The 14817-nt window shown below is 44.3% G+C and overlaps 1 protein-coding gene across 1 annotated transcript; it reads right to left on the bottom strand.

Moving 5' to 3' along the window:
* Window positions 1-11775: 11775 nt before the first annotated feature.
* On the bottom strand, window positions 11776-14091 carry LOC146019515 (uncharacterized). Its single transcript, XM_083152037.1, has 2 exons — window positions 13249-14091; window positions 11776-12396 (listed from the first exon to the last, which is right to left on the bottom strand). The coding sequence occupies exons 1-2, from the start codon at window positions 13663-13665 to the stop codon at window positions 11824-11826; spliced, it is 990 nt and encodes a 329-aa protein (XP_083008163.1). The 5' UTR covers window positions 13666-14091; the 3' UTR covers window positions 11776-11823.
* Between the last annotated feature and the right edge of the window lie 726 nt (window positions 14092-14817).

A 14817-nucleotide genomic window follows, 5' to 3' on the forward strand; every position in this document is an offset into this window, starting at 1 on the left:
TTTTCAACGCTATCTTGTTCACACAATGCCTACAAGTCTAAATCTGCATTTTCAGCCTTCTAGCTCTTTTCGTTAAGGAGATATTGCAAGGCATTTGGAAAAAATGTCAACGCGGTTTTCTCTAAGGCGGAATAAGCTGGAGCAGATTTTTCAATGCTATCTTGTTCACACAATGCCTACAAGTCTAAATCTGCATTTTCAGCCTTCTAGCTCTTTTCGTTAAGGAGATATTGCAAGGCATTTGGAAAAAATGTCAACGCGGTTTTCTCTAAGGCGGAATAAGCTGGAGCAGATTTTTCAACGCTATCTTGTTCACACAATGCCTACAAGTCTAAATCTGCATTTTCAGCCTTCTAGCTCTTTTCGTTAAGGAGATCTTGCTAGGCAGTCGTGTTCACGTAAGCTCCTGAGAGAACCAGCCAGCGGTAGCCACTCCCCCAGCCTCCCCGGGCTCGGGGGGAGCTTTTGCGGGGACGAAATAGGCAAGCACCCGGTGCGGGGTTGCCTAGTTTCCAGCAGCCGTCAGATACCAGTAATTCCTTCTCTGGGCTTCCCTGAGCTTGGGGACCCAGAGGTGGGTACGCGGAAGCGGGCACCCGGTGCGGGGACATTTTCTTTGCTGCACTACCTAAATGGTAGGAGAAGAAAGCCGGCGGTCGGCTAGAACTGACACATCGGCACAGTTAAGCGGTGCACCCGCAAGTGCAGGAATGGATGGGAAAGTTGTTAATGATGGAGAGGGTCCCCCGGAAGACTCCACAGGTACCCCTGCACAGAGCGTGGTGTGGGGGGAAGGATCGGAGAAACCCGTCGCGAATGCCATCGGCGGTAGCGGCACAACAGCAGCTACGGGGGATTATGATTCTTCTTCACCCATTTCAGACGACACCAGTGTCGACGAAAGAGAAGACGAGCATCTTGATATGATGGGACTACAGGATCTGAAAAGAGAGTACGGCAGAACCAGCAAAAAACTTCTAAAGGCAAAGTCACGGCGTGCAACATGTCATCACTGGGAGAAGGTTTTGCTGAAAGATGAAATCGCTACCCACATGAAGTCCCTGATCAAGATTGAAAAAAGAATCGAGCAGAAGCAAGGAGGAAAAAGAAAACCAAAATCTTCTCCAGCGCCAGAAGGGTTAACGGAGAGCAAGGTGATTGCAGTTCAACCTGCAGTGTGTGACGTCACCATGGAAAAAGCCAGACTCGTGGAGCACAGGAGTGCGGGAATCCCACTGTCGGAAGCTGGCAAGACCCGGAGTGTCATGGCGCCCGTGAGAGAGACGGAGACGGCGGCTGGATGTCGGGAGCAGCGGGGACCTCAGGACGCGGTGAGTATGGAGACTGAAGTGCTTTCTGATGACGCTGCGTACCTGGGGACCCCTGATGCGTTCAGGACACAAACCCGTCTAGCGGGGATACAGCCGGCGGCTCCCGTGAATGTGTCAGTGACAGCGGGCGCACTGGGCGGCTTAGTAGCAGACAGTCAAAAGCCGGGTCCCAGCGTTGCGCACGCTGAGACAATGCAGAGTATGGACAATGCGCTAAATGCAATTAGAGAGAACATTGGCAAACTTTCACAGGGGCAGAAATGTTTAAATGAAAAAAAACTGTCAGTAAAAGAAAGAAATGTGTTTGATACTATATTTGGAGAGATTGGTGCGCCAGAAGGTGCTATGGGTGCAATAAAGATTATTGCAGCGCAATTGGAAAAAAATACTAGTGATGAAAATGTGTTTGAAAAAAAAAATGGTGATGTGTCGACAGAAAATGTGTCGACCAAGGTAAAAACCCCAATTTCCTATGCAAAGGCTGTGAAAAATGTTCCTAGTACAAATGTTAGTGAGGAATTACCTGGTCCTAGCACAAATAACATAAGAAAACGTAATCTAATACAATTTAAATGGATTGACACTAACCCAGTGCCGACACAGACAACCTTTTTAAATATGATTTTTTCCCTAGACGTTTGTGCAAAAGACCTATCAGCATGCATTCACCCCGACAGATCCCCCATTTTTGATTTAAGTTTTATTTCCCCTCACAAGATGCAGAAAGTGCTAACAGAATGGGAAGCAAAAAAATTTGATAAAAAATATTTTGGGTACACAGTGTTTGCTACATCACAGCCAGAGGATACCAGAGTTAAAATTTTAGTCAGAAATGACATGATTCCACCGGAGGATATCCGTTACTGGCTCAGTCGCCAATGCAACTTAAAGGGTGACATGATGAAGGTGGGGTATACACTTGGTGTATGGGGGGGTGCGTGGTCTGTCACGGTGAGGCTGAACCAGGTTGGGGGGAGAACCGCGCACCTGCCATCGGCCGCCTACATTGGCCGGGATAGAATCCAAGTTTTTTATCCCGGCCAACCTAGAACATGTTTTAAATGTGGCAAGGAAGGTCACAATAGTAGCGAATGTGGGGAGGTAAAATGCTCCTTGTGTGGCGAATCTGGCCACCCCTCAAAGACCTGCAATAAGGTAACCTGCAACCTCTGTGGGTTTGAGGGGCATCCATACAGCCGTTGCCCAGACTCCTTAAAAAATATAACTGACAGATCAGATGCAGCCAAAATGAAAAAAATATACAAAAGCTGTAATTAATAAGGAAAAGAATATTGAATGGAGTAAAGGTAATGACGAGGTGGAGGGTGAGTTTTTTGAAGTTGTAAAAAAAAGTAAAAAATCTGTGAAAGGGAAAGAGAAAGGAAAAACGGATATTGACTTGTCAAACAGATTCCTGTGTTTTTCTGATGATGAAGGGGACGAAGGGAAGGAGGAGGAGAAAGATGGTGAGGGGGAGGTATATAAAGTAGATGGCGAACTTGTGTTTAAATCCCAAAAGAAAGAAAGTAAAATTGGAAAAGGCAAGAAAAAAATGGAAAAAAAAATTGACATAAAACATAAACAAAATGAAAGGAGAGAGAAAGAGTTAATTAAACATAGAATGAAAACAGTTGACATGCTTGACCAAGATGAGGTTTCTGAGGAAGAAATGGATAGTACTGTTAATAAAGAAGACTCAGATGAGTCCAATAACATTATTGTAAGGAAAGCCGCCTGCAAGGGGGATATGAGTGAGACCGATGTCTCAACCAAAAGCTGCGAGATAACAAAAAAAAAGCCACCTGATGTAATTAACAAAGGTGGTGATGGTTTGTCTGAGGTAATGGATGTGGTTATGAATGTGGTGGGTGGCGGTGAATGCAAGGATGGTGGTGGGAAGGGTGAAAGTAAATAATTTGTTATAAGATTCTCTTTCTACAAATTTTTTCATGGCTCCCCACCTCATTAAATGTGCCACTCTTAATGTGGCCTCCATATTATCGAATCAGGCTCAGTTTATGGCTTATGATTTTTTAAAAAGCGAGGATTTTGATATACTTTTCCTTCAGGAGACCAGAGTGAGTACCCTTGAGGTTCTTCATAGAGCCAAGAGGGAATGGACGAGAGGCCCCTCATTCTGGTCTCTTGCAGCTGAGCCTTATAGTGGAGTGGCGGTCCTTTTCACCGACAAGGTAACCGTGAACAGATTTGTAGAATTAGATGTTGGAAGATGTATGATTTTGGATGTCAGCTTCAGAGGGCAGGACCTGAGGCTAATAAACATCTATGGTCCCCAGAGTGCCTGGGACAGGAAATGCCTTTTTAAACTGATAAAACCATTTTTATACACAGCTCAGCAGGTCGTTTTTGGAGGCGATTTCAACGCCGTGGTAAGACCAAAGGACAGAGGAGGTTCCAAAAACAATAAGACCCTGAGTTATGATGCAAATTTCTTAGTAAAAATGGTTAGACAGGCAGGGCTGGAGGATGTTCACATTAAACACTCTCCAGACCTCACGGGTTTCACTTATTTTAGTGGTAGAAATAGGTCTAGAATAGATAGATTTTTTGTTAAAAGAGGTTCAAAAACTTTACCCCCCAAGGTAGAGCCAGTAGAATTCTCTGACCACTGTTTTCTCTCTTTTTCTTTGAATGCTTCGGAGACCATTCAGAAAGGAAGAGGCCTGTGGAGATTGAACTCTGAACTCCTGAAGGATGATAGCGTGATGCAGTCCTTAAGAAGTCTCCTGATGGACCATGAATTACTGTTGGAGGCAGGCTGGAGTAGATCGGAGTGGTGCGAGGTAATGAAAAAGAAAGTCCAAGGTTTCTTCAAAAGACTGGTAAGGAAAAAGAACTTGAAAAAGAAAAATGCCTACTATGTTCTTAAAAGGGAATTAGATTTCTTGATCTCTGAGGGTGGAGATAGTGGGGAAATCTCCCGAGTGAAGTCTCAGATGAGAGAATGTCAGTATGACCGATTAGCGTCTTTGACCCTGGAGAGGGATTATGGTGTATACCACTCACCTGATCCCTACCAGGATTGTAGAAAAGCGATCGGGGTAAAAGAAATCAGGGGTCTGCATGATGGACAGGATGTGCTTCAGGAGGGAAAGGAAGGCATCCTGAAAGTTGTGGAGACCTATTACTCTGATCTCTTGTCTGAGAAGCCACTTATCAGAGAAAGGATGGAGTCTTTCCTGGAGGAGACACCAAACCTGGTGAATCCAGGTACTGCTCTTGATTGTTTGGACAACAAGATAAGTGTAGAAGAAGTTAGGGAAGCAATTGATGGTTTGTCATTGAAAAAGTCACCCGGCCTGATGGCCTAACATCGGAGTTTTACAAAGAACTCTCTGATGTCATAGCTCCCCGTCTCACGGAGGTTTTTAATACCTGTTTAGAGGAGGGTGAACTGTCTCCTTCCATGAGACGGTCGGCCCTTATCTTGTTGTTCAAAGGAAAGGACCGTGCCCGTATTGAGAATTGGCGCCCCATCGCTCTTCTGAATACGGACAGAAAGATTCTGGCAAAAGTTTTCTTTAACAGAATTATGGAGTTCTCAAGAGAGCTTCTTTCCCCTTCCCAGCACTGCACTGTGAAAGGGCGAAGCACCTTTAGTGCAGTCCTTGGTGTCCGGGAAGCCGTGGAACGGTGAAGAGCTGGAAAGATTGGGAAATACATGCTGGCTTTGGATCAATCAAAGGCCTTTGACCGTGTCAATCATAAGTACCTATGGACACTACTGGAAAGGTATGGCTTTCCGCAAAAGATGGTAAATTGGCTAAAAATCTTGTACAGAAAGGCCGAGAGCTTCCCTCTTGTCAATGGTTGGGTTGGGCCCTCTTTCAGTGTGGACTCCGGTGTACGTCAGGGTTGTCCCCTGAGCTCCCTTCTGTACGTGTTTGCAATCGATCCCTTCGTCAGGAGGATTGAGAGCAGCACGTTGGAGGGGTTGCAGCTGTCTCCGGAGTGCACATTGAGAGTGACAGCCTATGCGGATGATGTCACTGTTGTCCTGTCATCCGTGGCAGAGACTGGTGTCATCGACCAACTGGTCCAGGATTATTCTCAGGCTTCCGGTTCTAGAGTGAACCAGGACAAGAGTGAAGTTTTCTGGATGGGGGAAGAGGGAGAAGAGTTTTCTCTCCCGGACACCTTCCCTGTGGCCAAAGACAATATCAAAATTCTTGGCATCCAATTTGACCATGGAGATTATTCCACCTTAAATTGGGAGCGGAAGTTGGAGGATGCAACCCGGAAAGTGTGCTTCTGGAGGGGACAAAAGTTTTCCCTGAGGGAAAGGGTTGACATCTGCAAAACCTATTTGATACCAATCTTTTTGTCAGCTATGTCTGTTTTTTGCCTCAGTTAATGTGGTCCAAGTTATGTTCCCTGTTCTTCCAGATGCTCTGGGGGAACAGGATGAACATTGTCAAGAGAGGTATCACGTACAGATCGAGGGCTGAAGGGGGCCAGGACATGGTCAATCCCGTAGTCTTTTTTGTAACAGCTTTTTTAAAGCTAAACATTGGCAGCCTCTTTTTAGGGGAGCCCCCTCGATGGGTACATGGATTCTTGGAATGGTGGAATCCTTTTTCTAGAGCATGGATAGATGGTGGTCGATTGAAGAGACCTTGGTCTAGGCGAGGTTACCTTCCGATCTACGTGATCTTGTCCATCAGGATGATATCCAAGTGGAGCTTGACAACTGGTGATGTGAGAGATCTCTCGAGAAAGGAGTTGGGAAAGAGGGTCTTACAGATCTATTTCCTGGCTCCACTGGCTCTGAGGGACTGCCCAGGGACTGTCTGTTCAGCAGGTTTGAGGTTGCTCAATGAGCGACGCATTCCTCTGAAGTTTAGAGACATTGCCTGGCTCTCGTTTCTAGGGAAGCTTTATGTTAAGGGGAACCTTAACTTTCTAAGTACCAATGACCGTGGTTGCCCACGTGAGGAATGTCTAGGGGAGGAGGAGACGATAGACCACTTTATTCTTAAGTGTCCCTTTAATGTAAATGTTTACAAATCAGTATCAACCTCTTTAGGTATCCCTTGTCTTTCGGGGCTCAGTTACCCGGAATGGGCCTACGGAGCTTTCAAAGGATACGGGAATTTTGATTTATGCACAATTTATATAGTTAGTTTAGTGGTTAGGTATCACACGTGGAATGCACGGTGTCATATTGGAATCAGGCAGAAAATCCTTCCTCTTAGGTCGGTGGTGGGTCTCATTCTGCACGATGTGAAGGTGGTGATGGATATGGAAAAGGAGAAGCTGGATGCCATCAGCTGGTCTCGCTTATGGGGCCAGCTGAAGCCTCCTTGAGTAGGTGGCATTCAGTGACTCTTGGAACATTCTGGGATCCTTTTCTTTTCTTACACTTATTAGTAAAATCAGTCATGGAAAAAAATGGTTTACATACATCTTACATGCACATAATATTTGTTTACTTATATTAATGTTGGATGGTTGTATGAAGGCGTGGAGTGTTTGAGAATGAGTGAAGTCCTGTGGGTATTGGAAATGAATGATCATATGTATAAAGGTGATGGGTATAGATTGGTGATGGTTTTGGTTTTTTTTCTTAAGGTGGGATGTATGATTAGTATATATGTGTGTGAGTGAATGGTGGATGGAAGAATGGATAAAGTATACATGGTGTTGTCTTCTTTGTGGCATGAATGAAGAATGCTTGGGGAGTATGTGTATGAATGAGTATGAAAGGGTATGAGTGAAGATAAAGGATCTTCCTTTAAAAAAAAAAGGGAAAACGTATGGGCCTAGAAAATAGGCTCATGGGTAAGCCATAAAAGGCTTGCGTACAAAGTTTATATATATGTTTTATGTAAAACATACAGTCATACTAAGGACATTGAACATTCTATATGATATGCTGATGGAATTTCTCTGAATAAAGCCTAAAGGCCTATATGAGGAATATACAGGAGTTTATAAATAATAAATAAAAGTGTTATGATATGTAATAGCATCCAGAATACATGGAAATTATGTTTATGTTCAAAGTTTATGTTATTTAATACTTTTGTATATTTGTATATTGTTTTTTATATGATATATTTTTGTAAAAAAAAAAAGTGTAATGTTGCAATTCATAAATAAAATGAAGCATGACAATGCCTACAAGTCTAAATCTGCATTTTCAGCCTTCTAGCTCTTTTTGTTAAGGAGATATTGCAAGGCATTTGGAAAAAATGTCAACGCGGTTTTCTCTAAGGCGGAATAAGCTAGAGCCGATTTTTCAACGCTATCTTGTTCACACAATGCCTACAAGTCTAAATCTGCATTTTCAGCCTTCTAGCTCTTTTCGTTAAGGAGATATTGCAAGGCATTTGGAAAAAATGTCAACGCGGTTTTCTCTAAGGCGGAATAAGCTGGAGCAGATTTTTCAACGCTATCTTGTTCACACAATGCCTACAAGTCTACATCTGCATTTTCAGCCTTCTAGCTCTTTTCGTTAAGGAGATATTGCAAGGCATTTGGAAAAAATGTCAACGCGGTTTTCTCTAAGGCGGAATAAGCTGGAGCCGATTTTTCAACGCTATCTTGTTCACACAATGCCTACAAATCTAAATCTGCATTTTCAGCCTTCTAGCTCTTTTCGTTAAGGAGATATTGCAAGGCATTTGGAAAAAATGTCAACGCGGTTTTCTCTAAGGCGGAATAAGCTAGAGCCGATTTTTCAACGCTATCTTGTTCACACAATGCCTACAAGTCTAAATCTGCATTTTCAGCCTTCTAGCTCTTTTCGTTAAGGAGATATTGCAAGGCATTTGGAAAAAATGTCAACGCGGTTTTCTCTAAGGCGGAATAAGCTAGAGCCGATTTTTCAACGCTATCTTGTTCACACAATGCCTACAAGTCTAAATCTGCATTTTCAGTCTTCTAGCTCTTTTCGTTAAGGAGATATTGCAAGGCATTTGGAAAAAATGTCAACGCGGTTTTCTCTAAGGTGGAATAAGCTGGAGCAGATTTTTCAACGCTATCTTGTTCACACAATGCCTACAAGTCTAAATCTGCATTTTCAGCCTTCTAGCTCTTTTTGTTAAGGAGATATTGCAAGGCATTTGGAAAAAATGTCAACGCGGTTTTCTCTAAGGCGGAATAAGCTAGAGCCGATTTTTCAACGCTATCTTGTTCACACAATGCCTACAAGTCTAAATCTGCATTTTCAGCCTTCTAGCTCTTTTCGTTAAGGAGATATTGCAAGGCATTTGGAAAAAATGTCAACGCGGTTTTCTCTAAGGCGGAATAAGCTAGAGCCGATTTTTCAACGCTATCTTGTTCACACAATGCCTACAAGTCTAAATCTGCATTTTCAGCCTTCTAGCTCTTTTCGTTAAGGAGATATTGCAAAGCATTTGGAAAAAATGTCAACGCGGTTTTCTCTAAGGCGGAATAAGCTAGAGCCGATTTTTCAACGCTATCTTGTTCACACAATGCCTACAAGTCTAAATCTGCATTTTCAGCCTTCTAGCTCTTTTCGTTAAGGAGATATTGCAAGGCATTTGGAAAAAATGTCAACGCGGTTTTCTCTAAGGCGGAATAAGCTAGAGCCGATTTTTCAACGCTATCTTGTTCACACAATGCCTACAAGTCTAAATCTGCATTTTCAGCCTTCTAGCTCTTTTCGTTAAGGAGATATTGCAAGGCATTTGGAAAAAATGTCAACGCGGTTTTCTCTAAGGTGGAATAAGCTGGAGCAGATTTTTCAACGCTATCTTGTTCAAACAATGCCTACAAGTCTAAATCTGCATTTTCAGCCTTCTAGCTCTTTTCGTTAAGGAGATATTGCAAGGCATTTGGAAAAAATGTCAACGCGGTTTTCTCTAAGGTGGAATAAGCTGGAGCAGATTTTTCAACGCTATCTTGTTCACACAATGCCTACAAGTCTAAATCTGCATTTTCAGCCTTCTAGCTCTTTTCGTTAAGGAGATACAGTATTGCAAGGCATTTGGAAAAAATGTCAACGCGGTTTTCTCTAAGGTGGAATAAGCTGGAGCAGATTTTTCAACGCTATCTTGTTCACACAATGCCTACAAGTCTAAATCTGCATTTTGAGCCATCTAGCTCTTTTTGTTAAGGAGATATTGCAAGGCATTTGGAAAAAATGTCAACGCGGTTTTCTCTAAGGCGGAATAAGCTAGAGCCGATTTTTCAACGCTATCTTGTTCACACAATGCCTACAAGTCTAATGTGGGGTACACACCAGGACGACCACCGTCGTTCACGACCGATAGACGACCATGGAACGATTTCCCTTGGACTTCCCGGGAGCTCCCAGGCAGTCCCCAGCAAACGATTAGCAAAAATTGTGGTTTTTTGGCGGAACGATCTAGATCCGATCCCGATGCGCCCGCGATGGTCGTTAAGACGGTCGGATCGCTGGTTTTTGTTTTTTTGCAAGAACACATGCTACCGTCGTCAGATTGGCTTTTGAAATTTGAATGAAGGGGCTGGACTAGCAGAGGGGGAGGACTAGCAGAGGGGGATAGGAATAGCAGCAGCCATTTTAAACCAGTGTATTTCTGCTTTGTTACTAGTGAGGCTTGGTTTATACCTGCTGAACGCTGGACATAGCTATTTACACATTACTTTGTTTTGCCTGCCATTACAAAGTGTCTTTTAACCCTGCACTATGGAGAATGCAGTGATGGGTAGTCACCAGCAACAGTACCTGCTCTATTATGCAGTTTTGAAGCTCAGGCGTCAGAGAGCCCAGCGCAGGAGAGAAAGATCATGCTGGACAAAGCAGTGGCTACTTCAGCGTCAGACTCGTTCGCACATGCCACTGCTCAGGGACATCAGGGAGAATAACCCAGACGATTTTCGTAACTTCTTGAGGATGGATGATGCCACATTCCAGGAATTGCTGCGTCTGGTGACTCCCCACATCGAGAAGCAGGATACCAAGTATCGCATGGCTATCCCTGCTGAGGAACGGCTGGTGGTGACCCTGAGGTTTCTGGCGACAGGACGGTCTCTTGCTGACCTAAAGTTTGGATCCCTCATCTCCCCGCAAGCTTTGGGCCTCATCATCCCGGAGACCTGCAAAGCCATTGTGAAGGTGCTGCAGTACCAGTATTGCAAGGTAAGGATGAAATATACACTGTACACTTTATTGTGCAAACAAAATATTTTTATTTATAATTTAGGCCTAGGACAGAAACAGGTTTTTTAGGCCTTTCATGGTTAAAACATGTAAAATAGTAAATAGATTGTGTCAACACAAATATATTATAATACCATATATAAAAGATATTGTACAAAAACACACACTATATATAAAGATTTAAGTATGTATGACCCAGTTTAAACTTTCCCAATAAGTACGGGCTACTGTGTGGCAGAGGATGTCTGCCGCAGATAAGTAAAGGCTGCGGCCCACATGGCGCATGGCGCAGATGCAATGGTCCCGGCCCCATTGATGTGCGCCATACGCCATGTGAGCAGTGGCCATCACATACCTGCAGCTGAGACCATGTCTGCCGCACAGTACCCCATACTATTGGCAAAGAAAAAAGGGCAATAAATGGAGTTTGCTATCCAGATTGAGGAGAATCCTGTTCTCCCTCTGGTAATGCAGGTACAGGTAGCAGCATATAAATAAACAAAAAAAACACACTCTGGTAACTTCTGGAACATGCCCTTACAACAGTAGGGATAAGGTACTGTGCGGCAGAGGATGTCTGCTGCAGATATGTAAAGGCTGCGGACCACATGGCGCATGGCGCAGATGCAATGGTCCCGGCCCCATTGATGTGCGCCATACGCCATGTGAGCAGTGGCCATCACATACCTGCAGCTGAGACCATGTCTGCCGCACAGTACCCCATACTATTGGCAAAGAAAAAAGGGCAATAAATGGAGTTTGCTATCCAGATTGAGGAGAATCCTGTTCTCCCTCTGGTAATGCAGGTACAGGTAGCAGCATATAAATAAACAAAAAAAACACACTCTGGTAACTTCTGGAACATGCCCTTACAACAGTAGGGATAAGGTACTGTGCGGCAGAGGATGTCTGCCGCAGATATGTAAAGGCTGCGGACCACATGGCGCATGGCGCAGATGCAATGGTCCCGGCCCCATTGATGTGCGCCATACGCCATGTGAGCAGTGGCCATCACATACCTGCAGCTGAGACCATGTCTGCCGCACAGTACCCCATACTATTGGCAAAGAAAAAAGGGCAATAAATGGAGTTTGCTATCCAGATTGAGGAGAATCCTGTTCTCCCTCTGGTAATGCAGGTACAGGTAGCAGCATATAAATAAACAAAAATACACACTGTGGCCCTTGTGTGGCAGAGGATGTCTGCTGCAGATATGTAAAGGCTGCGGCCCACATGGCGCATGGCGCAGATGCAATGGTCCCGGCCCCATTGATGTGCGCCATACGCCATGTGAGCAGTGGCCATCACATACCTGCAGCTGAGACCATGTCGATGGTAAATGATAAAGTAGCCTATTTTTTAAGACAGATCCTCAAAAACAGGACACTCTGGATCTTCTATCAGTAAAGAACTGTAGAATTGACGGTACTGGGGGGGTTGAGAAGGCTGTGTAGGTGTTGACTGGGTATGTGTTGGAATTGTGCTCGACTGGCCTGCTACGGTGGCAGGCGGAGTAGGCACTGGTGATTCTAATGACAGTGGTGTGTCTGGTGCACTACCAATGCCAACTATTTTAGTGCCACTGTTGAGATACCCTAAACTGCCATTATACACCAACTCCATGCATAACTTTTCAAAAGTAAGTTGCTGGTCAGGAGCCATGTTGCGAACACACTCTGCCACATAAGTGAAGTAGTTGTCATGTTTGTCGGGGTTTCTTTGCAGGACTTGATGTGCCCGCATCATAAATTCTTCATGTGCCGCTGCTTCTCCTTTTTTTCCTTTGCCACGCATTTTTTTGGCACGGGGGAGTGGTGGAGTGGGTTCCAGGGTGGGTGGCGGAGTGCGTGCCGGAGTAGGAACTTCGTTCGATGTACATGCATTCTCAGATAGGACAGATAGGTCTGGGGTTGCAGGTGGGTAGTCACCAAGCTGTAAAAAAATTGAACATGTTTACTAATCAATTCTATTTACTTCTAATTTCAGTTCCCTACCAGCGTGAATGAATGGAAAGTCATCGCAGAGGAGTTTGAACAGCGATGGAACTTCCCAAATTGCGGTGGAGCCATTGATGGCAAACATGTCCGCATAGCCCAGCCTATCAATAGTGGTTCCTACTATTTTAATTACAAGGGCTATTTTAGCATTGTACTAATGGCTGTTGTTAATGCGAACTATGAGTTTATCTTCCTGGATGTAGGAAGGAATGGCCGTGCATCGGATGGTGGCACTTTCAAGGACACAAAGTTCTACGAAAGGCTCATAGCGAACACCCTTCACTTGCCGTCTGTCCAGGAAACTAAACAGGGGCTTAACTTTGTTTTTGTGGCTGACGAGGCTTTTGGCCTGCACGAGCATGTCATGAAGCCATATGCGCAAAGGGGGTTGAACCATGACAAAAGGATCTTTAACTACAGGCTATCCAGGGCACGGCGTGTTGTGGAAAATGCTTTTGGCATCCTGGCAAGCCGGTTTCGCATTTTCCACACTGCCATTAACCTGAGGGTGGACAAAATTGACTGGGTTGTCACGGCGTGCTGTGTCCTGCACAATTTGCTCCGCAGAAAAGCCACACAGCAAAGGGCTACAGGCACAGCACTCCAAGAAGACCAAGAACTGCCAGAGGAGGTAGTGCAGATATCCTCCTTGCAAACCCCAACACAACACTACACAGGGAGTGCACGAGCCAAACAGGTGAGGGAAGAGTACATGGCCTACTTTAATGGGGAGGGCGCTGTGGATTGGCAGGAGGAATCAATTAGATAGCCAAAAAAATAGACTCACCGATGCAGACTGCGAATTCTCCTCCTCCTCCTGCGCCGTGACTTCTTGGTTTTCATGTTCTACCATAAGGACTACTCCTGTCCTCATCGACTCCTGGCTGAGGGTGAATGTCAACCGGTCATAGTACCAGAGCGATGTTTGATACATCTCGTCGACTCCAGCACCAGACTTCTTTGCAGCCTCCATCTTCTTGTGTTCCTTTAAGAACACCGTGCGCATATTCTGGATGCGTTTCCTCACCCATTCAACATTGGCCTCTGGGTGAAATGGAAGACTGTAGCGTGCCAACTCCTCCAAGGCTTGGTTTCTTTTCATTTTGTTCGAATACTCCTTGGATTTTGTTCGCCACAGGCATTCGTGTGCACGATATTTTTCAATAAACCCTTCAAGAAACTCTTGTTCCTTTGCGTTGGACATTGGGACTGTAAAAAGATAAAACCATTTTAGTTGTTATAGTTATACCCATGTTTTGTTTCATATTTAAATTTTTATAGTTATAGTTACCAGTTTACCTAGTTCTTATGTTTTAAGTATTTAAAATGTTAATAAACTTTTATGAAAACCACTATACATTTTATTGTGCAGATTGCTATTCACACACACAGGTGAATGGGGCCTAGCAGAGAGGAGTGCATGGAATACTGCAATGGTGGACAATGGTTTATGTATATATATCTATATATACACAAACACACGCACACAGGTGAATGGGGCCTAGCAGAGAGGAGTGCATGGAATACTGCAATGGTGGACAATGGTTTATGTATATATATCTATATATACACAAACACACGCACACAGGTGAATGGGGCCTAGCAGAGAGGAGTGCATGGAATACTGCAATGGTGGACAATGGTTTATGTATATATATCTATATATACACAAACACACGCACACAGGTGAATGGGGCCTAGCAGAGAGGAGTGCATGGAATACTGCAATGGTGGACAATGGTTTATGTATATATATCTATATATACACAAACACACGCACACAGGTGAATGGGGCCTAGCAGAGAGGAGTGCATGGAATACTGCAATGGTGGACAATGGTTTATGTATATATATCTATATATACAAAAACACACGCACACAGGTGAATGGGGCCTAGCAGAGAGGAGTGCATGGAATACTGCAATGGTGGACAATGGTTTATGTATATATATCTATATATACACAAACACACGCACACAGGTGAATGGGGCCTAGCAGAGAGGAGTGCATGGAATACTGCAATGGTGGACAATGGTTTATGTATATATATCTATATATACACAAACACACACACACACACACACACACACAGGTGAATGGGGCCTAGCAGAGAGGAGTGCTTGGAATACTGCAATGGTGGACATTGGTTATATGTATACACACACAGATGGGGCCCACCCAAAAAAACAAAAGTGACATGGTCGGGTGCACGGTTGCCAAACCAGTGCTTTATACACACTATATACATTGGTGGCAACAGTGGGCATGCATAGAAGAGCATTGGGAGTGCAAACATACCAGGTTGTTGTTCTGGGAGATGAGACAAGAAGGAGAGTCCAACTGCTGCGCCAGCGCT

This window comes from Crinia signifera, chromosome 7 (genome assembly GCF_055691185.1).
Source record: "Crinia signifera chromosome 7, ASM5569118v1, whole genome shotgun sequence".
In the NCBI taxonomy this organism is placed as follows: Eukaryota; Metazoa; Chordata; class Amphibia; order Anura; family Myobatrachidae; genus Crinia; species Crinia signifera.